The 25,795-nt window shown below is 40.5% G+C and overlaps 1 protein-coding gene across 5 annotated transcripts in view; it reads left to right on the plus strand.

Annotated features, from left to right (window-relative positions):
• Positions 1–25,795, plus strand: part of chd9 (chromodomain helicase DNA binding protein 9) — a 95,669-nt gene that overhangs the window by 28,362 nt on the left and 41,512 nt on the right. For 4 of the 5 annotated variants that reach the window (XM_084720696.1, XM_084720704.1, XM_084720713.1 and 1 more), the window contains 2 exons: positions 8,737–9,146; positions 25,301–25,406. In XM_084720696.1, the coding sequence (XP_084576822.1) occupies positions 8,737–9,146; positions 25,301–25,406 (516 nt within the window). Of the gene's footprint in view, positions 1–5,778; positions 5,950–8,736; positions 9,147–25,300; positions 25,407–25,795 lie in introns of those variants that run through there. The other variant, XM_084720721.1, reaches the window with a different exon arrangement.

A 25,795-nucleotide genomic window follows, 5' to 3' on the forward strand; every position in this document is an offset into this window, starting at 1 on the left:
TAACAGCAAATATTGTATAGTTGTCCAAACAACTAGTATAATATCGTACTGTGATGATTTACACTCCTAGTAGAGGATGATGGAGAGCAGCCAGGCAGGATAGGTTGTTTCTGTATGAATATAGAGCCAGAAATCCTCAGGTAAGTCACCACTATAAATGATTAATTAAAAAAATCGTAATAGCAATAGTACTCTGTAGCTATAGTGTGTCTGTTAGTTGTCAACTGTTAAATTAATTGCCAACTACTTTGATAATTTATTAAGTGGTTTGAGTATTGTAAAAAAAAGTCTGATTCTCAGCTTCTTAAAATTTTTCTGGTTTCTTTACTTCAGGACAGTAAACTGAATGACTTGGCTGTTGACAAACCAATACATTTGAGAATGTCATATTGGACTTTGTGAAGAATTGACAACAGTTTTACTATTTTCTGACATGTTAAAGACCAATCAACTAATGGATTAATCAAGAAACTAAACAACAGATTAATCAACCTTGAAAATATTCTTTAGTTGCAGTTCTAATTATGACATAATTTAGTTTCCTCACGGTATTGCAGCTTGAGTGCAGCATTTTTGTTCTGTGAGCCGAGTTTCTCCCCTCACAGTTCTTCTATCGGGCTCTGTAAGGCTGTTTGGTCACAGTGGAGCAAGCAACACTGAAGTAATAATGCTCTGTTAGATTTTGAGCAGCTTCTCTAGAGGGCACCATGCTCAGCCCAGCTACCGTTACTCTTGGCCCTGAATAAAGGATCATTAATGCATGGTGCTGTATTTAATTGGTTGAGGAAGCATTGCTGTGCATCATGTCTCCTTTCATTTATCAACTCTGGTGCTGCCCCACACTCCAGTGTGGCTACAAACTGGCTGGTAGCTGTAGGCCTAATTAGTACGGTGTAATCTTTTTCTTTTCTTTTCTTTACTTCTGCACACCTAGACTTAATAGGACGATCTATGATTAATCTAAGTTTCACTAAAAAGCCATTGTTACAGTATCTGGTGATGGTGATGAGGTATCTTTGATGTTTTTTTGTTTCTGTGAGAAACACTAAAGGTCAGGCCTATTCCTGAGAAATGTTTTCAAGGAAGCGAGAAAAGTAAAGGAAAGGTTGGAGGTGAGGGTGATGAGACTTTAATTTTTTTGTTTTTCAATTTCATCTTTTATGTTTTGTGGTAGAGTTGAAGAGAGCAGCTTTTCATGTGGAGTAAACTCAGACTTGATCATTTATCTGTTGATCACATTTTCTTTTTTTTCCCATATACAGAATTGTTTATATAATGTTTCCGCCTTTGACGAGTCTGGAGGGAAATGCGTTTTAAAATAAAGATTGATCAAAATGCCTCCCAGAATGCAGCATTCATGAGCAGTCTTGCAGATAAGAAAAAATACTTAAGAGGAAATGGCCATTGTAGGAGATCTTAATTTATTAGTTAAATGACAGAAAGTCAACTGCTGATGATTTTGATAGAAATTATGAGGATTTGCATGCATCCCTTTCATATCATTCTGAAATGATTAAAGTCTGTGAAGGAAATTCAGAGATTTTCTTATAAACATGTTACATAATTACATACATGTTAGATAATACTTGCTGAAAACATGTTAAAAAACTGTGAACTGCTGAAATGTCAAGAATTTTTTAAGCGGACCTGAAATATGGCTTGATGACACAACCGTATGTCCCCTAACAATATACAAGCTATAGCATATTAGCATTAGCAGTGCAAGTGATGAAAAGACCGGTTCTTTGAAGTAACCTGGTTCATTTCACCTGCCATAAGCTGATCCACTCATGAATGACTCAACCACCCAGATGTCAGTTACTAATGTCTCTTACACAACTTTTTCAGTCCAAATTATCCTGGCAGTTACTGCTAATTTCAGTCACAACAACCCAACAGTGACAGGAAAAAAACATTCTGCTGCAGAATGAGAGGAAGGTTGATTCTTGGGTGGGTCACGGTCCTCTGGCCATTTTCATTTCATAGTGGAATTTGCGTTTCATGGCTTATTATTATTTTTTTTTTATCATTCAAATTTGGCTGGGTGGTTAATAAGACATTGTTCCAAACACATATTTACCATTACTTGGGACATATTTTAAAACGTAAGCATTATGTAGCCTAAACCAAGCAGTGTTTACCTGTTAACTGTGGAAATTTAAAAGTTTAATAACACATAACCAGATCAAACATGTGCATCATCTACAACGGTGCATGTGCATAGGAGATCAAAAGGCTTTTTTCTCATTCATTGCACCATAGATAATGATGCCATTAACATTCTGTGACATTTTCTTCCAGCTGGCTATGGTTACAGTCCTTGTATATTAGAGTAGTAGTAGCTAGCTGTAGATTCTGAAGCAGCGGCGGGTGCTAGCCATCTTTTCAGTCTGTGCTCACCCTCAGCTCTCATTTCCCTAATGGTGAGTTAGTGGAGACTCTCATGGTGGTACAGGCAAGAAATGAGAGCAGTGGTGCACTAATACAGTCCCTTTGATGAGGAAGTAATGGAGTGTTCAGAGACAGACACCTGTGCCTCTACAGCCACCCTACCTCCCTCTGTCTATGCACACGTGCGCGCACACACGCACACACGCATACGCGCACACACACACACACACATACACACACACACACACATACACACACACACACACAGAGTCTTGCTTCCTTTCACCAGCTTTGCTACTCCCCTCCCCTTCCTCTTCTCCCCTCCCCTCCTCTTCCTCTTCCCTCCCTCATCTGTCCTTAACGGAAGCCACTCCCCCTCATACAGAGCTGCCAGACTTGTTTGCATATTAACCGTTTAGTTGCCAAGGAGCTGTGGCTTCATGCCATGTGACCATTGAAGCATGTGTATGTTGTCAGCTCTTTCTCTTGTCTTTATTTTGCTCTCTTTTTGACACACACAAAGAGACCTTTATAGTAAAGAAGATATTTTTTAAATTGTCACAAACTGCTTCATATAGTAATTAAGTCTTTCTCTATTTTAAATAAGGTTAATCAGACTCTCTAAATGTCTGTTTTACCTGTCAGATAGTCTGTTAGCTGTTGCAGTGATTTATTTGGATTGTAGATGGCAGTTCTTATATGATGTTTCTTTAAATATAGTTCATTCTTCCACCTTCACAGTGAGAGGGTCATTCAGTGTAAGAGGTTTCATAATTAATGTGCTGTATTGTAATGAAGGACACAGTTTTGTTTTCATTTTGACTGTTTAGTGGCGACTACGTAGAGACTGCTTTTCCTTCATGTGAAAGGGCCAAGGGCCTGTATGAGTTTTAGCACCCATTGCACTGCTGATGTGTGTGCGCAGTCAAAGCTCACCCTCAGGCTCTGTACACTGGTGGGCATTATCTGAGAGGGGATTTGTTTAGCTTGGGGAGGACACTGTTGCTCGGCTCTCATTAAGCACGTGGTCTGCTTTAAAGTCCAAACTCCAAGGCCTGGCCTGGCCTGGCAGGTAGATCTGATGCCTACTGCTGCACACACTTGGAAAGGACAGTCACTGTTTTGCACACACGGCTGACATCTCTGTCTCTGTAGGAGATAAAATGCTGTAAAATGTAAAACTGCACAAACCACAGAGACAGAGTGAAAGAGAATACCACTATCATCTTGCTGTGTGTTGGCAGTAATTATCACACTGATCTTATAACCTCCACCTTCTTATGCACACATGCACTCACACATTCACATTTTGAATGAGGCTGTCCACACCTTTCCGGTTGGTCGGTTGCTGCAACTTTATTTAGGTTCAACATACAATGTAAAAGGCATATTGTGTTGTAGCCTACACACACTCACCCACATATTTCACACCATACTCAGAATAAACTCACAAGTAATGTGTAGTTTGCTTTGTGCTGAGAGGGATCAGAATGGAACAATATGATAAGTTATACAAACATAATACAAAATAACACTTTATGGCTCCCATAATAACAGAGTTCCTTGGAGATATTTGCTTATTAAGATCTTTCTTTACTTTTTAAGATATTGTGGAAGATCCGAGGTGATGTCTCACTGTGCGTTGTATTTACTAATCTCTTTAAGTCAACAGCCTGTTGTCAGCTTCACCTGTAAGGAGATACATATTGACACATTATGTTTGTGTAATGTTTGGAATCAGATGTGGTCCCAAATTCATCCTAGATCAACTCACACATATCTGTGTGTGCAGCTGCATGAAAAGTGAACAGGGTGTCGGCAGGGAAAGAAGCCTGTTCAGCAGATTTTGCACAGTAAATAAAGATTTCATTGCTGATTGGGTATCTGTCAGTAACTCTCAGGCCTGACCCAGTAGTGTTGTGTACTGTACCTGGCTTCAGGCCAGCCTTCTGTCTCTGCATAATTCCCAATAACATGTGAAAGCCGGTGCACATGGCCCCTGAATCATGCTGTCAGGAGTCCCCTGAATGACCGGCTCCAAGATCTCTGCAGGCGCACAGGAAGAGCTGCATGTCTTGGACACGTCCCAGTTTCCCCTCTTGGATTTTTTTTTTTCCGAGAGTCATAGCAGAGTGACCTGGCCTTGACCTCACAAGTGCACTGGAGACTCTGGTTGGGAGTAGAAAGTCTGCTATACACTACTGGGTTCATTTCCTAATGTCTGCAAGTTTGTGTGCTGGTTTGTATCAAGAATATATTTTTAGCCTTTGGGAATTTGTTTATCTGTTTGTTCATCTTCCTCTCTGTATGATGCTGCTCCATAAATAAATCAGCACATCATTGGCAGAAACGTACATGGGGACAAAAAAAAGCTACGATGTTGACAGTCTGTGGTGTGGGCGAAATCCAGTACTTTGGGGGTTAAGTTGTGAAAGTTAATGTAATAACTGCTAGCACCATCTGCTGGCCTACTTCCTTACAAAGAGAGAGAGAGTGTGAGAGCGAGTGAGTGAGAGAGTGAGGGAGAGCGAGAGAGAGAGAGAGAGAAAAACGAGTCTGGGTTTTAACGACATCTCTAATATTCATGCTGATGCATTTTGCTGCTTTGTGCTTTCATTTTCCGCCGCTCTGCCTGCTGCCAGGGTCTCGAGCTCGCCACACACGCCCCAGCCTGGGAGAGGGGAGGGCAGCGAGGGAGGACAAGGAAAAAGACAAGTGGGGGAAAAGGAGGAAAAAACAAGCAAGCGAGCTAACACAAAAGCGTTTTTGTGCGTAATAAAAGGAGTAACCTACCTTATCTTGGCTGGTGAGAAGACGAGGAGCGGATAGGCGCAAAAAAGGAAAACGGCAGAGTGGAAAAGAGCAAGAAAGAGGGAGAAATAAAGAGGGAAAAGACTCAGAGAGCACACACGAAAGGCAGGCGGAAAGAGGAATCAATGAGAGGGGAGGAGAGAGGAGGCAGGGGAAGGCAACTCTGACACACGCACACAGAGAGAGAGTGAGGGAGACTCGGGTGAAGCCGGACGACGGCGAAGCGGCACGCAGCAGCAGAATGAGAGCTTCCTGGACTGCCACGCACCTCCTCTACCGCCCACAGCGCTGCTCCCTCATCACCCTGTGAAGAGACAAACGAGGGTGAGGAGGGTGAGAGGAGGGAGAGGAGGGAAAGAGAGAGAGCTTCCATGCGCTCCTCTTGAGCCCTGCCCGCTGGGGGAGGAGGAGACGAACGGCTCCAGCGCTCTCTCTCGCACTGCCTGAGGAGAAGAGCTGACCGGGGAGGAGGAGGAGGAGGAGGAGGGGAGGCAAACGAGGAGAGAGAGAGAGAGAGAGAGAGGGAGAGAGGGAGGGGAGGGGGGGGCGCACACAGTCTAGGAAAGAGTGAGAGAAAACGACTGTTGAAAGGGAAAAAGACTGAGTGTGTTTGTAAAGAGAAAGCGTGAGCGAGAAAAAACCCGGCGAAAGGGCAAGGCTTTTGTTAGCCGGTTTGGAGAGGGGGAGGAAAGAGGAAGAAGGAAAAAAAAAGCCACCATGTCTACAGTGAAGAGGCCAAGAGGAAGGGTAAGTGAGCTGCTCTGAGAGCTGGGAGGGAGGAGGGACGAGGGGGGGAGGAGGAGGAGGGGCCCGGCAGGAACTGAACAACCTCCTCTGCTACTGGCTCATGCTGCACTGCCGCCATCTTGAACTCATTGCTGCTTTATTTTCCTTTCCTCTCTACTCATTTGCTTTGCAGTGCTAGACCTTATCAAGGCACGCTGGTTTTACAGTGTTTTCTCCACCCCCACTGTCTGTTCATTCTTTCCCATCCTCCTTTAAAGTCCTCTCTCCAGGCTGCCCTGTGCTGTAGTTTATGTACAGTGACTGGTGTGTGTGTGTGTGTGTGTGTGTGTGTGTGTGAGTGTGTGCATGTGCGTTTATGTGTGTGTGCGTCCTCCATGTGTTGAACCTGTCAGTCACCAGAGAGCTCACTACATGTGGAAACGAGGGGGTGAGAGCGAGGGAAAGCTGGCCGGCCCAATTGGAGCTTACTCTACCTTTTCATGGGCTGTAATGGTCCTCGCTGTTTTTGTGGGACTACGTGCTGTTAGAGAGATTGAAATCACTGCAGTGCTGGCAGGCTGTAATTTCAGTTATTTATAGATGTATTACACAGCTGCAGTGCTCTCACTTTTGCTGCATTTTATCTTTTCTCTCCCTCCCCCTCTGCTTCTCTCTGATAGAAACCTGTTTTCATATTTTTTCATCCTCTTGCTGCTTCTTTCATGTTCTTCCGCTCCTAAGCTTTACTTTCAACCCCTCCTCCTCTTTTTTTACCATTAACTTGAATGAGAACATTCCAGCATGATCCAGTAAATTTCTCCCTAATAGCCTCAGCAGCATTGCACACGTGAAAATCATAATGCAGCTTGTGTGTGTGTGTGTGTGTGTGTGTGTGTGTGTGTGTGTGTGTGTGTGTGTGTGTTTTCCCCCTTCCCTCCAAATGAATCGCTAGTTATTCAACTCCCTTCCCCCACTTTGTTGGCGAGGTTCAGGCTAATTCTCTTTATTTAGCAAGCAGTGTGGAAAAAAAGCAACCAGGCCGCGCCTGGGCCATATAGGCATACGCACCACATTTTTAGATTAGGTCATCCATTTATGGGTTCCCTCTCCGCTCGGCTTAAGGCCCACCACCACAAGGCGCTTGTGTAGGCATAACTGCCGTCACACCATCTATTATTCACATATTATCATGTATCAACCAGGCTGGATTATTTATGTCTGCAAGGCTCACTGTAACTCACTACAATGAGCCAGTGTTTACCCCACCTTCGCATCGTGTGCTCCACCTCAAATAATTTTATTTGTATCAGGCTCAGAGAGTTTCCACGCCACATAGTTTCAGAGTTTCACAGTCCTCTCCACCTCATATGAGTTGAATTCCCCGGGGAAACACCAACCTTTCTCATGCTGAAGGTCTGCCGGTAGAGTGACACAGGAGGCTGAGAGTTGAAGTGAGCTTCATGCAGAGTGAGACAGGTCCACCCCCCGCCCCCAGCATCTGAGATGTGGACAGCAACAAGCTCTGCTGTCTGAGAGGTTTTTCTGAATGAGTGATAGTTGCAGTGGTCACATCACAGCATCAGAGTATGTTGTAACTTCACAGAGGGGTTGTTACAGTAATTTTCCCGTAAGCCTCTGTTTCCTCTAAGCCTTTCGTATGTTTCATATCTGATTATCACATTCACCGTCTGCTTATTGTAGAGTGAAATGTCATCTCAGTGTGTTGGCACACTGTTTTCTGTAAAGGAAAAGCTTTTCTTGTATTACTCACCTATTAGCACAGCTGTATGCCTGTAATGGCCTCATGTGTTCACTGCAGCCATAATAACAGCCTTATTAATTATGGCTTTTTATTCTGATATCATGATATACAACTAGACACATAATCTTAGAAATTGGCTGTATTTAATGTCAAACACAGATAGAAAATAGCTTATTTGGTACCTCTATATGTTGGGAAATGCTTAATGATTAGAACGTGGTACCATTTAAAAAATTACAATACCAGTACCTTAAAAGTGGTTGATATGTTGATATGTTTTTTTTTTTTTTTTTGAACTTTACTCACCAGAGGCCTGTAGCCCTACTTTTGAATTTTTTGGTAGCATCTGGGCACGCTTATCTGCCAACTCCATCAAATACACCATGCTTGACCACACCACACCACAGACTGTATGGGTTGTAGTTGTTGCAGTAGCGGGCCAGTCACAGTGCAAATTCTTAATTGCAGAATATTTGTGGTGTTTGGCTGAAAGCAAAACCAAACATTTTTTTTAAATACAAAAAGAATCAAATGCACTACTTCATACTGATACAGTGATTATGTGGTTGAAGACTTATACATAGCACCTGATTGGCTGTAAAATATATAATGTGCTTACATTATCTGTGCTTGATCTGATCTTTTTGTTTTGTCCTTTTTTGTGAGAGAATCTTTTCTGAAATTTGTCTTTGTACAACTTCAGCATCAGTCTCTCAACTCTGCTTTAAAAGTTCTTTTTTTTTTCGTAGTGAACTTAATAGTTATATGTCTCACTATAGCATACAGTATCTGAGTTTAGGTTTTTGTCATCTATAATAGATGACATCATATCTGTAATACTTAGCAGGGTGCAAAAGTAACTCTTTTGACCACTGACATTTGCATTTGGCTGGTGAGTGAAGCAAAACTACCAGCCACTTGTATTTGGCTGGTGTCTGGGTCTAATTTAGGACCCAGTTTGAGATATTTGCTTCAAAAAGGATCATAATTTGAAATGCCCGTAATAATTTAATTTAATTTTATATTTTTCTCTCTCTTTCCTTAAGCCTCGAAAAAACGCTAATGGTCCCGGAAGCCAGGTCCAGGTCCTCAGTCCCCCAATGAAGAGCAGCTCATCATCCTCCTCCTCTTCCTCATCGTCCTCATCCTCATCCAGCTCCTCATCGGAGAAGAGGACACCACGGAGGATGCATCACCAGATGGAGTCAAATACACAGGACAAGCAGGAGAAGGCCAATAGGATAATATCAGAAGCTATCGCTAAGGCCCGGCAGCGCGGAGAGAAGAACATCCCCAGAGTTATGAGCCCTGAGAGCTTCCCCAGCTCCTCCTCACAGTACAAGACCCACCGTGACCGCGAGCACAAAGGAAACAGCAAGGCACGGCTCAAAGAGAAGGCCTGTAGGAAGGCCTGCATTGTGCCCTCCTCCAAGACCAAGCAGAAGGCCAAGATCGGGTATGTACACACAGCCAGCCATCAATACTGTTCTGTAAATTACTGAAATGCATGTTGTTGAAATAATCCAGTAAGCAGGGCTTTGATCAGGTCTTACCCTGCCCAAAGCAATTCATTGATAATTTTCTTATATTAATTTTTTTACTCAATAGTGTGGCAAAAATAATGACAAATGCACATCATAGAATAAGCAGATGGACACAAAATACAAGTATTCAATTTACAGTGATATTCATATCAGTGTGAAGGAGGAAAAGCAGTTGATTTATTTTCTGAATATCAAATAATCAGCCTAATTTCACTATTATTCTGTCACTGCAGCAGATTTTCTTTTTATAAGGACAAAGCAAATTCTCTTGGAGCCTCCTCACTTCATCTGCACCCATGTTTCGAGTTAATATGCATAACCTAAGGCAAACTGATAAATGTTACAAAGTATTAGGAAAACCAGATATGTCGATGTGGAACGTTCACACAGTGGTTTGTTTCAGTTGTTCTGATTTAGGAGGAAAAAACTAACAATAAAATCCTGATCCCATTAAGCCTGGGGGATTTAAAGGTAACAAGATGGATTTTTTTTATGCAAGATGCCGTAATGTTGGTGTTTTAAATGCTTGTTTTTACGAGGCCACATTTGCTGCTGTTCATTTATGTCTGACAGGCTACTGAATTGCATCTCACACGTCATCTCTCTCCACATGATCTATTGATAGAACTATAAAAAAAATCTCTCTTGTTAAGAGTCTAAGTTGGAGTTTGTTGGGTTTGAGCTGAGAATCAAAGCTCTATATCTTGGTAATTAAGGCACTATTATTTTGGAGGATGCTCATATTAAACAATACATACATTTCAGTACATTTGGATTGATTTTCTAACACCTGAGGCCTGCACTGTTTTTGCCTTTTTCACTGATTTAGCCCACTCATTCACTGGTTGATTTTGCTGCTACATTGTTTTACTAGCGTACATTTTCTGCCTGTGGTTGCCAAGATGGAAGCTCAAAGTTCAACAGAATTTACTGCACGCCATAACAATAAACCAGGCTCAGTCATCAGCATAGACATGGGAGGAGCAAAACAAAGGCTGCATTTACATGTGAGACAGTGCTGCTGAGTATATTCAGGCAAGTAGTGCTGATGTATAGATACCACGGTCCGCCTCCCATCCCCCTGTTTTAACTGCCATAAACAGTGTGTAGCTATAAGCCACACCCAACACAAGCTATTGAAATATCAGCTGGTGCAGATGTGAGGGCTGAGGCAGGGAGCTGGAGGAAAAGGGGGAATATTTAGACGTGGTAATATTGGATTGTGCTGCTAAAAAAACAAGCCTTATTAGTTTTAACCATGATTGTGAAAGCGTGTGTTTTTAGACTTAGCGTGAGAGTGACTGACAATGGTCAACAATAATATCTGGCTGGCAGCTGTGTTGATTAATAAGTAGATGAGCTAGGCAGAGGGAGAAAAGCTGTAGGAGATAATGGATTTTGCTTGTGGTTTGCGTGTGTGATAATGATGAAGTTGTGGCAGTGCTGATGTTTGGGAGAATAGTGAGATGATGGAGGAGTTAGTCATTGTGATACAGTCCCACTAGGATGTACTGGTGATGCTGACAGGAACTCAGGCCTTTTAGCTGGCATCTCTGAACATGCTCAGTTTTGATCATTAAATAAAAGCTTAGTTTGATCGTGTAATTTAAGCACTTTTGAGATCAGGAAGCTTAACTTTACCTTGGTTAGTCAGTGCACACTCAGATTTTTTTTCCTACCTTTACCACCTTGCGGTCGCAGAGACGCAGTTGATTAAACAATCAGCATTAAATCAAACGCATCGACCTGTTAGTCTTGAAGGGCAGCTGACAATCGGTCTGCATTGGCATGATGGACATTCAAATGTTAGTTAAGTTAATGTGTTAATGAGCTGTGTAGCCCATTTTTATTCAGTGTAACCATACTTGGCCTACATGCAGAAAAAGCATCAGATAAGGGTGCATGCAACACAGCTGCTTATGGAGCGTCATACATTCCAGCTATTTTGAAACGTCAGACTCATTCAGTCTATTCAAATGACGGACTGGCACAATTTTACGGAAATTTGACCTTTCATGCTTGTTTGATAGCTTTGTTTCTGTGTTTATTTTCTAAACCAATCCTAGTGAAGTTCTCAACACATCCAAATGCTTTCAGTCTGTGGAGTTGGTGTTAATGCTACTGTTCTGTTTTTTTTTTTACTTGCATCTTTCAAGCGAAGTAAAATCTAAAGGATGAATTTGATTTTGTAACAAATTGTGTGGTTTATGTTGGACTTTCAGTGTATGGTGGTTTAAATACCTATTCACAGCTGTAGATACTCCTCCTTAAAGTAAAATAAATTTAGAGTAGGTCTTGCGTGTAGTGATAATGGTAAAAGCCATTTTGCAAGCCTTTTAAAGCACAATTATTACCCCTAATTTTGCCATGGCAACTAATATTTCAAAATCTTAAGAAGTCTGCATAGTGTAAAGAAAACAGGGAAGGTCACTATTCACTGTATATTATTTTGACTGAGCTTCAGTGCTTGAAAACTGCTTGAAATGAATCAGGACTAATCTCAGTCTGGCCCTGTAGTTTGTCCGGCCCAATGAAATCTGAATTTTGTGATGCTGTGACTTAATATTCACCGGTTATGTGTGATGGTGAATCTTTTCACTTTAATTTATGATGTGGCCGTAGTGATCAGTAGAGTGATCAGTACAGTTGTAGTGCCTGGCCCACGTCCCTCTCTCTTTGTTTTAATTGAGGAAAAAAAAAGTTCAAATGTACAGGGCTTTAGTGCAAATGTGGCAGTGATGTATAGCTCTGTCTGTATATGTGAACAGCTTTGTGGGAGTGTGTGAATATTTCATCTGAGGTGTGAAGATTCATAGCTGGCGAATGCTCATGCTAATAGAGCTTCCACTTTTTCTACTAATTAGAAACAGCACAATAAAAAACAGACAACGTAGAGAGTTTTCTATGAAGCCGTACTTAATGATGAAGCTTAAGGCCTCAATAACCAGCAAGAACTGTTGTCTCAATGTCTTGATGACAATTTTGAAAAAATATACTAAGAGAAGTGGAAGGTCCACTTCCCTTTTATTATAAATTATTAATTATATTAAAAAGAACAGAGTATAAACCAACTTGTATTGTCTTCTTTAAGGGACAGTTTCACTGAGGCAGGCAGGTCTAGGCCTTGAATCATGAGTCAGAGCATGATCAGTCACGGGCTCATGGCACTGTAATGTAAACATGAGAACTAAAACATAAATACTGCCATATTGGCCTGAACACCAGATGACCTGATTATACTCCCTCTTTTTCAACACTTGCTCATGGATGCATTAAAGAAGAAAAAAATAAGTAAAACGACTAGGCAGATGTACCTTTTTTAACATCATTAAAATGTTTTGACACTTTTTAAATAAGAATTCAGCAAGTGCATAAAAGAGCAGATATCTCCTGTTAGCCTCAGGATAGATGGGTTAGACGAATTGTGGAGTAGTACTCTGGCAGTGACTGCATGTGGGCACACAGCAGACGGGAGGACACTTGCTAGCCCTAGCAGAGCAAACGGTAAAGCCATTAAATAACACTGACTTGGGTGTAAGAGCTATAACAAGTAAGTGTTGCAGCAGCTCACTCATGTCAAAAGGGAACCTAAGCTGTTGTGAATTTATAATGATTATCAGACAGTGTGTCAAATGTAATGTCCAGAAAGATTTGACCCAGTGTACTTGCACCGAGGCTGTGAGTGGGCTGCAGCATTTTATGTTTCAAACTCTACCTTGGACTGCACTTCCATGTTCTCTTTATCTTTGATGCCCTGTCATCATTAAATGGAAACTTTGGCACTTTTCATGCGGATGTCCAGTCAGTATTGATTGTAAATGTAGTCAAATAGAGCAATGAATTTGTCAGTGTGTGCTATACTGACAGAGAAAATGGAAAATATCTGCTGCAAAATCTGTTGTTCTTACTGCATTTAGTGGTGTCACTGGATGCCGGAAGAACTACAAGTTATAGGTTATAGTAATACCTATAGGCTAGGGTGGTGATAACATGGCAACATGGGTGTGGGAGTCTTCTCCTGATGCATGTAGGCACTGCTGCACATCTCTGTGAGCAGGAAAACTTAGGTTTCTTGGTCAGTATAGCACACACTAAGGAATTTATTACTTGCATTGACAACTTTTACCATCCAGCACTGACTGGACATGCACATGCTGAAGTTTCCCCTTAGCTAGAGTACTGACGTACAGGCCTGAACCACAAAATACAGTGAGAACTAGGACTAGGCATTGTTGTACATTTCTGTTCTTCTTTATCTAAATTCCTATGAATGAAAGCTTTCATGAAATAACCCCTCTGCAGTTTCTGCCTTCATTTTTTTTTTATCAGACATCACATTTGTATAGCTGTACTTTCTAATGTTTTGGTGGCAATCACCCATCTCATTAAATCAAAGAACACTTGTGGTAATTGGCAACGTGCAAAAACATACAAATAGACATTTTTTTGAAGGTCTGGGTACAAAAAGGATTGAATGCAAGTATAATTTGACTAGAGAAGTTTTGATACTTCTTAGTACTGGGTTATTTCAGTCAGTACCTTACAGGTATCGAGTACTGATACCCAGCCCTAGTGAGAACTGGTATGTTTGCTTGTCTGCATAGATGTTGTTGGAATGTGTGTCTGCACAGCTTCAGTGAGGGATAGTTGTTCTGTTGCTAATGTGGAGTGATGGAGACAGCCCGCGTACATGATGACAAGAAGCTCCAGGGACAGCTTCATGCTGAAGGAGAGTCCTGTTCATATGCATGCACCACCCAGGATCTCCTCATAAAATATTAATGCATCTCGGCTGCAGAGGTACTAACCTTCCGCTAAAGTCATTACTTCAGCCTCCGCTCTGTTGAGGGTGTGTGCAGGCCTGTGTTCAGAAAGCTCGAGGTTGTGTGCGTGCATTTGGTGTCCAGCGTGTGCTCGCTCTTGCATTGCATCTGACCCTTCTTTAAGCAGGGAATGGAGCCTGAGATAAGACTATTATCCTAATTGTCTGCATACTTAAGGGTCTGTTTCTCTGAGACCACTGTGCTGTCATTACTACCTGGGTTTCTACTAGAATCATCAGTTCCACTTAATTGTGAGTAAGTGCCTTCTGGAATACTTTGCTAGTTTACTCCGCCAGCCGCTTGGCAAACAACTTCGGGGTCATATCATCATATGGAAAATCTGTCTGACTGATGAGAAACATAAATGAAAGCAGCTGATTAAAATATGGATGCACCAGCCGCTATAACAGGTGGACTAGCAACATGACACATATCCAAGAAAATATGTAATGCATTTGTCAGTGATCTTTTTCTTGGCTACTGAAGAGCTTTATTATCAAGTAGGGCTCCTAATCTGGGGTCTTTGAGGGAAATGCAACCACATAAAACATGTCCATCACTGAAGTCCCAACCGATGTTTTAGTTAAAATAAATACAGTACATTAAAGTCAGCTACTATGGAATTGTACAAACTGCTTTAAATATGATTTTTTTTTTATCACTATATTGACTTTAATCTGTACTGAATCTTTATCAAAGCTTAAATATAGACTGTAAGATCCAGTAGCCTTCAAACAAATCAAAACATATCAACAAGAAAGCTCCTGTGCATTTCTGATGGAAGGGGGAATAACTCCAGGGAATAGCTCAACATCTGCTAAGAAAATAATGCAGGTGTCTCTCCTGCAACATCACTTATTTACAGCATTTTATTTTAAAAGTGGTTAATGTCATTTCATAAATGATAATTACATGTGAAATTCATTATATAGTAGATTATTGTAATGCAGCTGAAAAGCTGTTTGAAATCCCTGCTGAACTACAGGCCTTGTGAGAGCAGACGTTTTGACCTGACATAACAGGAAAAGTGCAGGTGGCTCCCTTCTATTCCAGCTTGATGGGACAGTTCACCCCCAAAACAAAACAACAACAACAGCAAAAATGAAATAAATAAATAAATTCTCCTCTGAACATCTAGATAGTTCTGATGTGAGTTGCTGAGTTTTTAGAGATATTGGCCATAGAGATGAACATATCAGGACTAAACTGCACTCTGCTTGCGCTGCTCATTTTTAATTTAAGAGCCTCTTTCCGTTGAAAGGAAAACTGACATTCATCATATTAAGCATCTGTTGTAAAGGGGTATTACAAATGTCCCCTCAGCTATTGGGGAGTTTTAACACACCACCACCTGCTTTCTCTGCGCGATCTAAAACATATGGAGAAATTAATTTTCAAAGGAGGTATTGCTGAAAATTCCAGTATTTCTTAGTTTAAAAAAAAATTAAATTCTAATATTCTTAAGCAAGAAACAAAGGCATTGGTAGATTGAAACCTGTTCTGTAGGTACATGTTTATCAAAATTTACCAACAAAATATCCTCTTGGCTTAGGCAAAGCAGGGGTTATTTAACAGGTCAGGCTTGACTGATCACAGCTCTCTGCAGGCTGGAATTTGCTTTTCTAGTCTGCCTACCTGCTGCAAAATAACCTCATATAATCATCAGATGAAAGCACTGTGCCGCTCATTCCCTTTTTTGTTTTACCCTCCCCCCTCCTCCTTTACATTTTTTCCCCTAATATAAATTTGGTTCTTCCAGCATGCTCAAAGCCGTGCATCCAATGTTTCCTGTTAGCAGGCATGCTCTAATACTCTACACGCTCCGATACTACAAAGCAGCAGGGTAGCAGGAAAATATCAAACAAAATGGTGCTCGTGAGATCAATTACATGATAGAAAATGGTGGTTTAAGTCTAGCGTATATACAGCAGCGTATAGCTGTTCATATTTCAGTGCTTGCCTGCTAGCCGTCTAATCTCTTTTCCCCTCACTTTTTCATTAGGAAAAGCCAAAGCTGTTTTTTAATTGAGTGTTTTCCTAGTTAATCCCTTGCAGGGTGCGTATGTGTGCATGTTCACATGTGTGTTTGTGTGTAATATATAAACATGGTTGTGGGTCGGTGCTGCACGTATGTGTGTTGGAAGTCATGTAAATGTACACGTTCTTGTGAGTGTTGCCCATTTTTTAAAAATGTTTGCTGAATAAAGCAGAAATCCCCTGTGTGGCCATGTGCACTGTGCTGATACAGTATTTGTCTTTGAGAGGGGGCTTGATGGTGCTGTTACTACTGTTTCCAGTTGTGTGCTGTGTGGCACTGAGATTATACCCCTCCATTCATAAGAAGGGGGATTTCCTGACAAGAACCAGCACAACTGTCTCAATAAGCCCCTCAGGATGAGACACACACACACACACACACACACACACACACACACACACACACACACACACACACACACACACACACACACACAGCAGTATTGAGGATGACTCAGTCACACACAATCAGAATTTCTGAGGTAGATACACTTAAAGGCGATGAAGGTCTCTCTGAGATGCTGAAGCACCACATTGCTGTCTTGGCCTGTGAAGCACTATCATATCTTGATTCTATTAAAATCAAACCCTCTCTCTCTCTCACACACACACACACACCCAGTGGCAGCATGCCAAGTAGGGCAGGACAACACTGGGGGGACAAGGGATGGAGGTTATTTGGCACAATAGGAGGATGGGAGCCAAGCAAGCCTTGAACAGCAACTAGGCTATCACTCTTAGGAAAAAGCTAGTGGTAGCCTATCATCGGGGATCACTCTGTAATGTCAGATCGGGGGCAGCTGGAGTCTAATTAGAGATGCAAGATTATGTCTGGAGTATGGCCTCTTTAAATCCTGGTGGGGAGGCAGATAAATCACTTTCCTCTCCATCAGTAATAATCATTACTGCAGCCAGAACCATCTAGGTGGAAATGCATCTAAATGTACAAACAAGGTGGTATACAAGTGGAATAAGAGGAGATAGGCTTTCTTGGGCCAAAGATGCCAGGAGGAGTGAGAGCTGAAACATGATATTTGTTATGGCATCTGTAACAATGGAAATTTTATGTATACGATAAGACATTAATCTTGTCTGTGTCATGGCCATTTATTGAGCAAATAATTAAAATAATGGACTGTAAAATACTTAAATGACAATGAAATTAAATATATTTTGGGCTTGCTCTTTGAAATGAAATATTTGTATTTCTGGTATCAAAATAATTAAATATAAATCTAGTGCAAGTGATAAGAGCTTTCTGTACTCACCTTGTGTCATTTACTGTTTTAATTATAGAAAAGAAAGCATTTCATGGCTTCTTTAAGTCAGACAAAACAGTCATCACAAAAGACAACTGTGGATGTCCTCACTCAGATGAGCATTCAATATCTGTTTTCACAAAGTGTATTTTGTTGCAGATACAAGATTTCTAATCCAAGAGTCAACAAGAAGTCTCACTCAGCCTTAAAAAATACCTAAGTGATTAAGCTTAAGCTTAAACTTAAGCTTAATACCGTGGCACTGTTAGGAGCAGTAGGGCTGCTCTTTCACTGTTAATAGTAGAATATTGCAAATATCACTAATTTGATCATCAGCACATAGCTGGATTATAGTTGCTTTGTATTTTAGGTAATCAATTAGTTGATCAACCATAATTGTATAGGTCAGTGGTCCCTAAACATCTTCTGGCATGCCTCCCCTTCAGGAGCCAAAAAAAGGTCACCCCATCCCAACCCCCACTCCACAGTTATTATTATTTTAGTGAATTTAAGTCAGCATGATAGCACCAGCAAACTCTTGTTTATTTCCCCTACGTAAATTATATTCATTAAACTTTGTTTGACTCTTTATTTTTCACATGGTCATCCACCCCAACCCCCTGCAGCAGTGGCTCTACGCCCCCCTCAGTGGGCCCACTCCCAGGGTTGCAAACCGCTGGTGTAGGCTTATTCACACATTTACATTGAGTACATATGTTGTGTTTCTTTCTGTAACAGTGTTTCTCTCTGATGACAAAGAATTGACTGATTACATTTCTGTTCTTTTTGTATTCTTTTGATTCAACAAAATTTCACTGGCAGTTGTTGTAATGCTCCCTGCCAAATGCTTTGGCATTTACTAATGTGCCTTGGTGTACCCAAAAACTAGTTTTTTTAAGCTGGCTTGCATGAAATATCCAGCCTGTTGAGCATTCTTGATACTGCTGAAGTGAAATGCTGAGTAACATTTAACTTGGTAGATGTGAATTTCTTGGTCAAAGTGTACTGCAAAACATTTGAGGCTTGAAGCGCCACGGTTAGTCCAGGATCAGCCTTGAGTAAACTGTACTGAAGTGAGTCAACAGTGAAGTTAGTTGACCAGCAGGTCTGCCTTAACTGCATTGTTTAAGGCAGACTTTCTACAACAGAGGATATGATTATAAGAGAAGATACCTTCTGCAAGTGAGCTATGTTCAAATAAATGAAACTGATTTCTTGGAATCAGACTTGAACTTGTTTCAGTTCATTTTCAGTTTCTGCATTCTGCAACATAGAAAATACAGTGAAGGAAACGGATACGGTTTGTTTGTCAATATCTCAGTTCTCTTTCTTGAGTTTGTCACATATTAACTAGGGTTGGGTATCATTAAAAAAATTTCAATATCAGTAAACGATAACTTGACTTCAATGTACCAGCTTGAGAAACTGTTTTCACTCCTTACACGTCATAGGATACTGGAAGAAGAGCAGTACAGGGGCAAATAGCAGAAGAACAGCAGTACCAGGAAAATAGTGGCAGAATGAGACCTCTTAGTTTTCTGTGCTAAAGAGCCACTAACTGGGAAAATACAGGGAGAAGGGTGGTACCGGGGAAATACTAAATACTATAAGACCTCCAAATCCTCCATGTCAGCTCATGTATTTGTCTTCATTTACCTGTCAGTTTGTAAGCAACACTGTGCCTGCCATCAGAAACACTTCGCCTTGGCTCAAGGTTATCCGTCCCTGCAGTGGTGAAGGTCTTCCATCCCAGTAGAAAATGTCAGTTAAGTGCAAGTCATGAGTGAATTGTTCCAAACAAACAGATGTTTTTACAGACTCGAGTCACAAGTTGTTATCTCCAGGAATTTGTTTGCTAATTCGCCCCTCCTACCTGCTATTAGCTAGTGTTAGTGTTAGCTTAGTCAGTGAGACCACGTGTAACTCACACTATTGTTTAGCTCCTGTATTAACTCTGTGAAAAAAGCAACCCCTTTGGTGCTTGTTTCAACTCATTACTTGCTCTTCCAGCCTGGAACCCACATCCTGCCTTGAGCTGAAGGTCTGACACAGGTTGCACGAAATCACTCACTCACTCAACACTCAGTTTTCCAGCCCTGAGATGCACCATTGAATTATTTTATCCCATTCAAGTTAGCGGAGGGCTAGACTTGAAGTTAGCCAGCTCGGTGGGTGGAAGTCTCTGGTGCTTATGCACCATGGGCACTGGCGGTGGCGGGGGATTCACCAGGCTCTGGGTTACTGACTTGGTCATGTGAGTCACTTCAAAACCTGAATGTCTTTAGTGAGTGACTCATACAAACTTGAGTCAGTCAAAGTCGAACTTCCCATCTCTTATCATGTGGTGAAGGGACTGATGGCTGATGAGCTAACAGGTTATCCAGTCACCAGCATTACCACCATTAGATCTTGGTACAAGCATGCTTGTGCTGCACATGTAAAGGGTCACTGATGCAGCGCCATAAAAATATAGAAGTTTGGCACCCAGTCCTCATATTAGCCACCTTTAAACACTTGTATGGCACTTCTTAGTCATTCTTCTCTTTTAATTTATGTTCAGCAGTAAAGCTGCAATGATTAATTGAATAATCAATTATTAATTGAAAATGTAATTAATTGGCCACTATTTTGATAATCAATTAATGGGTTTCAGTAATTTTTCAAGAAAAAAAGTCAAACTTCTCTAATGTCAGCTTTTTAATGTGAGTATGTTTTGGTTTCTTTAATCCTCTATGACAGAAAAGTTAATATCTTTGGGTTGTGAGTAAGACAACACATTTGAGGGCGTTATATCTGGCTTTTGGAAACACCGATTTACTTTTTTTTTTTTTACCATTTCTGACATTTTAAAATAAACAAGTATGAATTGATTAATTGAGAAAATATTCAACTGAATAATTGATTATGAAAATAATTGTTAGTTATAGCCCTAGTCAGCAGATATGGTTTCTATGGCTTTTGTCCAGTTATTCACATCAGACTTGACTGTGACCCTCAAGAGTAGATTTGACTGTTTTTAAATCTCTTTTTCTCAGTAACAGGTTGATTTGAAAGTCTGTGTTTCCCCCCTGTCATTTGAGTTAATATATCTGCTTATGAGGAGGCTATCCAGTCGAAGGGAGCGTGTGTGTTAGCAGTGGTGTGTTAGTGAACCCCTGGGTGGTCCTGTGTATGAGCCACAGCAGGGTGGAACAGGCTATAACCATCAACAAGATGTGGCTCATGCTTTGTGTGTTTCTCTCTTTGTGTGTATGTGTGTGTGCGCGTGTGTGTGTGAGTGCAGAATATATACTTTGCATCATATTAAGTTATAGCTATGTCATGCTTACGTAGAGTATGAGGCAGCTCCAAGGAGCCCCCTCACCATCAATGTTCTCTTGTCTGTACTGGCTGAACTGATGATTTCACAGCCCTCAAGTATCTCGTTTCACAGTTCAGGTTTTCCCATATGGGGATCAGAGAGATGCTTTAGCCCTGTTATATGCTGTTAGCAGCTGAGCTGCTGCCTGGTAATGTGACACTGTTATTCTGCAAGGCCCGTATCCCAGCCAGCGTTTATTTGGTAGAGGAAGAACACTATGTTTTGTCCCATTCAGCTGCTTCATAATGTTTGTTTTTCTATTCTTCTGGTTGTCACAGCTGGTTAATTTTTCGTTCATTGTGTCGCTCTGGCTTGGCACATTTTTTTCAGCCATTCATAGTGTCAGTGGACATGTTCTGGTGTTGTTTTTCACAGGAAGTGATGTCACCATGAACATTGCCACCCACATTGCTAAATACACTCCCAAGGGCACGTTGCATGGCAACCATAAAGTGTCATTGTCAAGAGGATTTGTGAAATGTAATATCATCCAGAGGGGGCAGGGACACCAGAGAAAGAAGGGACGTCTCTTTAGCACAGAAAGAATCTGCTGTTTTCTACTTTCACATATCACAATAGGTGTGTGTTTCAGTGGCCAGATACAGATTACCACACATCTATATCAGCTTGCTGTGTTTTTTTTTGTTTTTTTTTGATGGAAGCTTTTATATATTGTAACCTCATATTACAATATTCTGTCCATCATTTCCTCGATTAATCGAATAGTTGTTTGGTCTATAAAATGTCAGTAAATGGTGAAAAATGGTGATCAGTGTTTTCCAAAGCCAAAGATGATGTTCTTCAATGTCTTGTTTTGTCCACAGCCAAAAGACATTCAAATTACTGTCACATAGGAGTAAAAACAACAGAAAATATTCAGATTAAAATGCTGGAATTAGATCATTTTTGCTTTTTTCTTTAAAAAAATCACTCAAACAGATCAATCGATTACCAAGATAGTTGACTATCATTGCAGTTTAGCTTTTCTGAAGTATGCCTATGAAAATTTTAAGGGAATTCTGCAAATTGTAAAGGTCCTTAAAAATTCTTAAATTTAAAATGTTGAAATTTACAGTAACTCTGGAATTCATAAAACTGGTGTATTTGTGTTCAAAACAGAAATCTGTAGAGAAGCAATAAACATGTGCAGGTCTTTACAGCTTTTTTATGTTTTTTTTTTTATTTTATTGAATGGGGAACGAAACAACTGAGCTGATGACAGTGTCAACAGATGTGACAGTCTATAATGTAAATAAGCCAGGATGCTACAGCTAAGAGCACTAATCAAAATGAGCTTTGGAAAATTACAGAGACATTACCCATTGCCCCTACATCCATGGTTTGAAATACAGTGGATGTTGGGCAGTCCAAGACCTCTTGATTGACACTTGGGACTTCCTGAAAGTCACAATAGCAAAATTTTGGAGGATATCTGGAAAAATCTCGGGAAAAAAAACTTGTGACTTGCAATTGTGATTGAAAATATTTTTTTAAATGCTTTACTTGTCAAATATTCCTTATTCAAATCGCAAAACATTTATTTACAAATACGAAAACAGAAAAATACTGTTGCCATGGAATAGTCTGTTGTTTCTGGTAAGGTCTTCCTCCATGTGTGGCACTGGTGAAAATGGTAGGCAATCCAGATATTTTAGTTTTTTATTTATTTTTTTTTATTTGAGAAAACCTTACCCTGTGCAACCTTAAAAGTATTGTTTTTCCTGCTTTGACATAATAGTTACACTTGGTTACAAATACAGACTCAGTATGCATCAAGTCAAGAAAATATGTCAGATAGAGAGCAAATTTCATTTTTTAGATTTTTAGACTAGGATTTAGCCTAGTTAATTGCCTTGGCTTGCATCCATGAAATCTTGTATTTTGTATATTGAGACAGTGTAGGCTAAGACTTCAGTATAACACTGGAGCACTTGGTAGGCTGGACCCCCGATTGCCACTGGGTATTTTGCACACTGCCTACATCTTATATGAGGTATCGATTTAAAAAAAAAAAAAAAAAAAAGACAGTCTTTCTCTTAAATGGTTGACCAGTTAAACAAGATAATATCTTGAGTTGCCTTCCTGTCCCCTACATCATTTACAGCACATGTTCTGCAAACTGACCTGCTGTCTAGTGGACCCACTTGGTCTCTAAAGAACTGGCTTGCTCTATCATAGAATGACTTGTTGGCTAACAGGAATAGATATTGGCCAGCATGGGAATGTTTGTTCACACTCAATATGAGTCTCTAATGTAATCTCATATGAATACACCCCACAGGGACATCCTTTTCACTAGAGACATACCTGCTCATGCAACAGTCTGTCTGAGTGGGCCTGTGATTGTGTGTGTGGAGTACGGAGCATGTTTGCCTTTGTGGGAAGGCTGTGTGGATTTGTTATGTGTATGCAAGCGCATTTGAGAGTGTGAGAAATGGAAGCTGCCATCGTGTATCAGTATGATAGCAGTGTTTTTATTTTATTTTTCCCATTTAACATCACACCAAGCCAGAGATTTGGCGCCTGTGGCTTCCAAGAGATAATACATGTGGAGAGGCGCAAGATAGGAAGTGTCTGCATATGTGGTGAGAAAATATATGGGGAAAGGTCACAGAAATAATATGTGACTGTGTGTGAAAGAGAGAGGAGAGAGTTAGAGTAGGAAGCAATGGCGTAAAGTATAAGCTTGCGTCTATTCATTGTGCAGTCTGCTGCTATCTGTGCTCCTGATATGATCACATCCCTGCAGTCTGTCCTCGTACTGCAGTTGTACATAAGGCCCTGGTGAGAATTTCTACACTCACACAATGGAAATGGTAGCTTAAAGGGAAAAATATTTGCCAAATTATGGCTAAATAATGCTGGTCTGCATGGTGGGAGCTTTAGTAAAGCACTGAATTCCTTTCTCCATAAACTGTGGCAGCTCCTGTTGTGAGCATGTTAATACGTGTAAGCATTTCCTACCACACTTCAGCGGGTCCCCAAGCTGCTGCTCAATGTATGTTGGGGTCAGAAAAATGCACGCTGACAGCTATGCAGAGAGACATTCTTATAAAATATAGGCTGCTGCTGCAAATGCATTTATTGTTTACAGACTGCAGTGCAGCAGACGCAAATCCACAAGCTCTTGTGGATACTTGTGCGGATCTGCTGGGGCCTAGTCAATGGTTTCAGACGTCTCCTTTTTTTTTTTTTTTTTTGTCCTGCAAGACATGTCCAACCTTGACAATGTGTTTGTCTGCCATGGTCTCTGAGTGTAAGCCTCTTTTTAATGTCTGTATGACAACACAGGCTCATCCTTTTCTCATAATCCATTTAAGACAGGCCCCTCACCACAAGCTGTTCATTCACTAAAAAAACGCAGTAAAAATGTCTGAATGAAGATCGAGTTCAAAATTAACTGAATACTTTCTGTGTTTATTCTGAAATAAATACCAGTTCTCTGCCTGAAGGTTTTTACTGTGAAGACTTGTAAAAGAGGGTGTTAACAATCAAAAGATTTGTTGTCTCTCTGGTTTTCTCTCCTGTTCTTAAAGGATAAGTTCACATTAAAAAATATATATGTCTCAAAGCTGCGCTCACATGCCCATATATACATCAAAAGGATTATTGGTAGCTGTAGGCTTGTGTTCCTCCTGTCCTTGCTGGCTACAAAGAGATCTATTTCTGATTTCAATGTAAGTGATGGGGACAAAGTCAGCAGTACTCATGCTGTGTAAAATGCATTCTGAAGCTCAGCTATACTACTGCAATATGAAGAAGGCGTGCCGATAATTATTATTTTCATTGTTGATTAATCAATCTGCAGTTGTTTTCTTGATTCATCAGATAGTTGTAAATGGTCAAAAATGTTTAACAGTGTTTCCCAAAGCCTGCGGTGACATCTTGTTTTGCCTACAACCCAAAGATATACACTTAACTGTCATGAAGGAGTAAAGAAACCAGAAAATATTTACGTTTAAGAAGCAGGAGTCAAATAATTGTGACTATTCGTTTCTTAACAAAATACTCAGACTGATTAATCTATTATCGAAATAGTTGGTGATTACTTTAATAATCGATTCATAATCAAATGATCATTGCAGCTGTAATATGAAGCGTCAGCTGACTGATCACCAGGTTTTTCAAAAGTTACTCTTAGTTTAGTACAAAATACCCTCTCTGTGCTTCCATACCTGATTTGATACATGCAGAATGGCAGAAAAAAAAGGAATTTACCCATGCACTACACTGATACTTGACACTGATCGACATTGACATTGTAAATACAATCCTGTGTTTTGTAGGTCTTCAGACACTTGCACTCTCTGAACTGCAGGTTCACTGGATTGAAGATTTTTTTGTCACTGTCAAATTTATTTTAGAACCTCTGTTATTTGTGAGATGCATAAACAGTGGGATTACATATACCAAATTTTTGATTGTGAATTGATTTCAGTCTCTCTGTCTCTTTGTCTTTAAGGCATTTGTCAAAAAACAATAATTAACAACAACGCAGTAAACATCACTGTATGTACTTTGATCAGGTTTTCGTTGCTCTGGCCTTCAGCTCATTGTGTTCATGTTGTGTGTTTTACCTCCCACAGGAAAATTGTCATCAAGATTGGGAAGAAGAAGAAGAGAAAGCCGGAGTCGTCAGAGGAGTCGGATGATGACCCTCCCCCTCGACACACTTCTAAAGATTCAGACTCTGTAAGTCCCAGCATATACACACACACTCACAAACAAACACAAACAGACATACAAATCACTGTTATTGTAACTGGGGCTGTAATGCTTGGGAGCACTTGGAGAGTATTTCAACTCACTATCAAATTGAATTTAGCCTAAACTGTGAATTTTAGGTTGGAATTTGCCTTCATTTGACTGTTTTAATTTCCAACTTTATTCAAATGTGGTTTTGATGTTATTATGTTATTATCTGGCTAAAACACACACACAAAAAAAAACAGTGTAATTTTTCTGTTGCCATTTTGGGACAAGACACTGAGTGAAGTTGTGTCCCTGGTCTGACTGTTCACACTGCTGCTGAGCCTAGAGGAAGGCTTCACCGTTTTAGTTTGAGCCTGGGAGGACTGAGT

Source organism: Lutjanus erythropterus, chromosome 1 (assembly GCF_056507025.1).
Source record: "Lutjanus erythropterus isolate fLutEry1 chromosome 1, fLutEry1.hap2, whole genome shotgun sequence".
Classification (NCBI taxonomy): Eukaryota; Metazoa; Chordata; class Actinopteri; order Lutjaniformes; family Lutjanidae; genus Lutjanus; species Lutjanus erythropterus.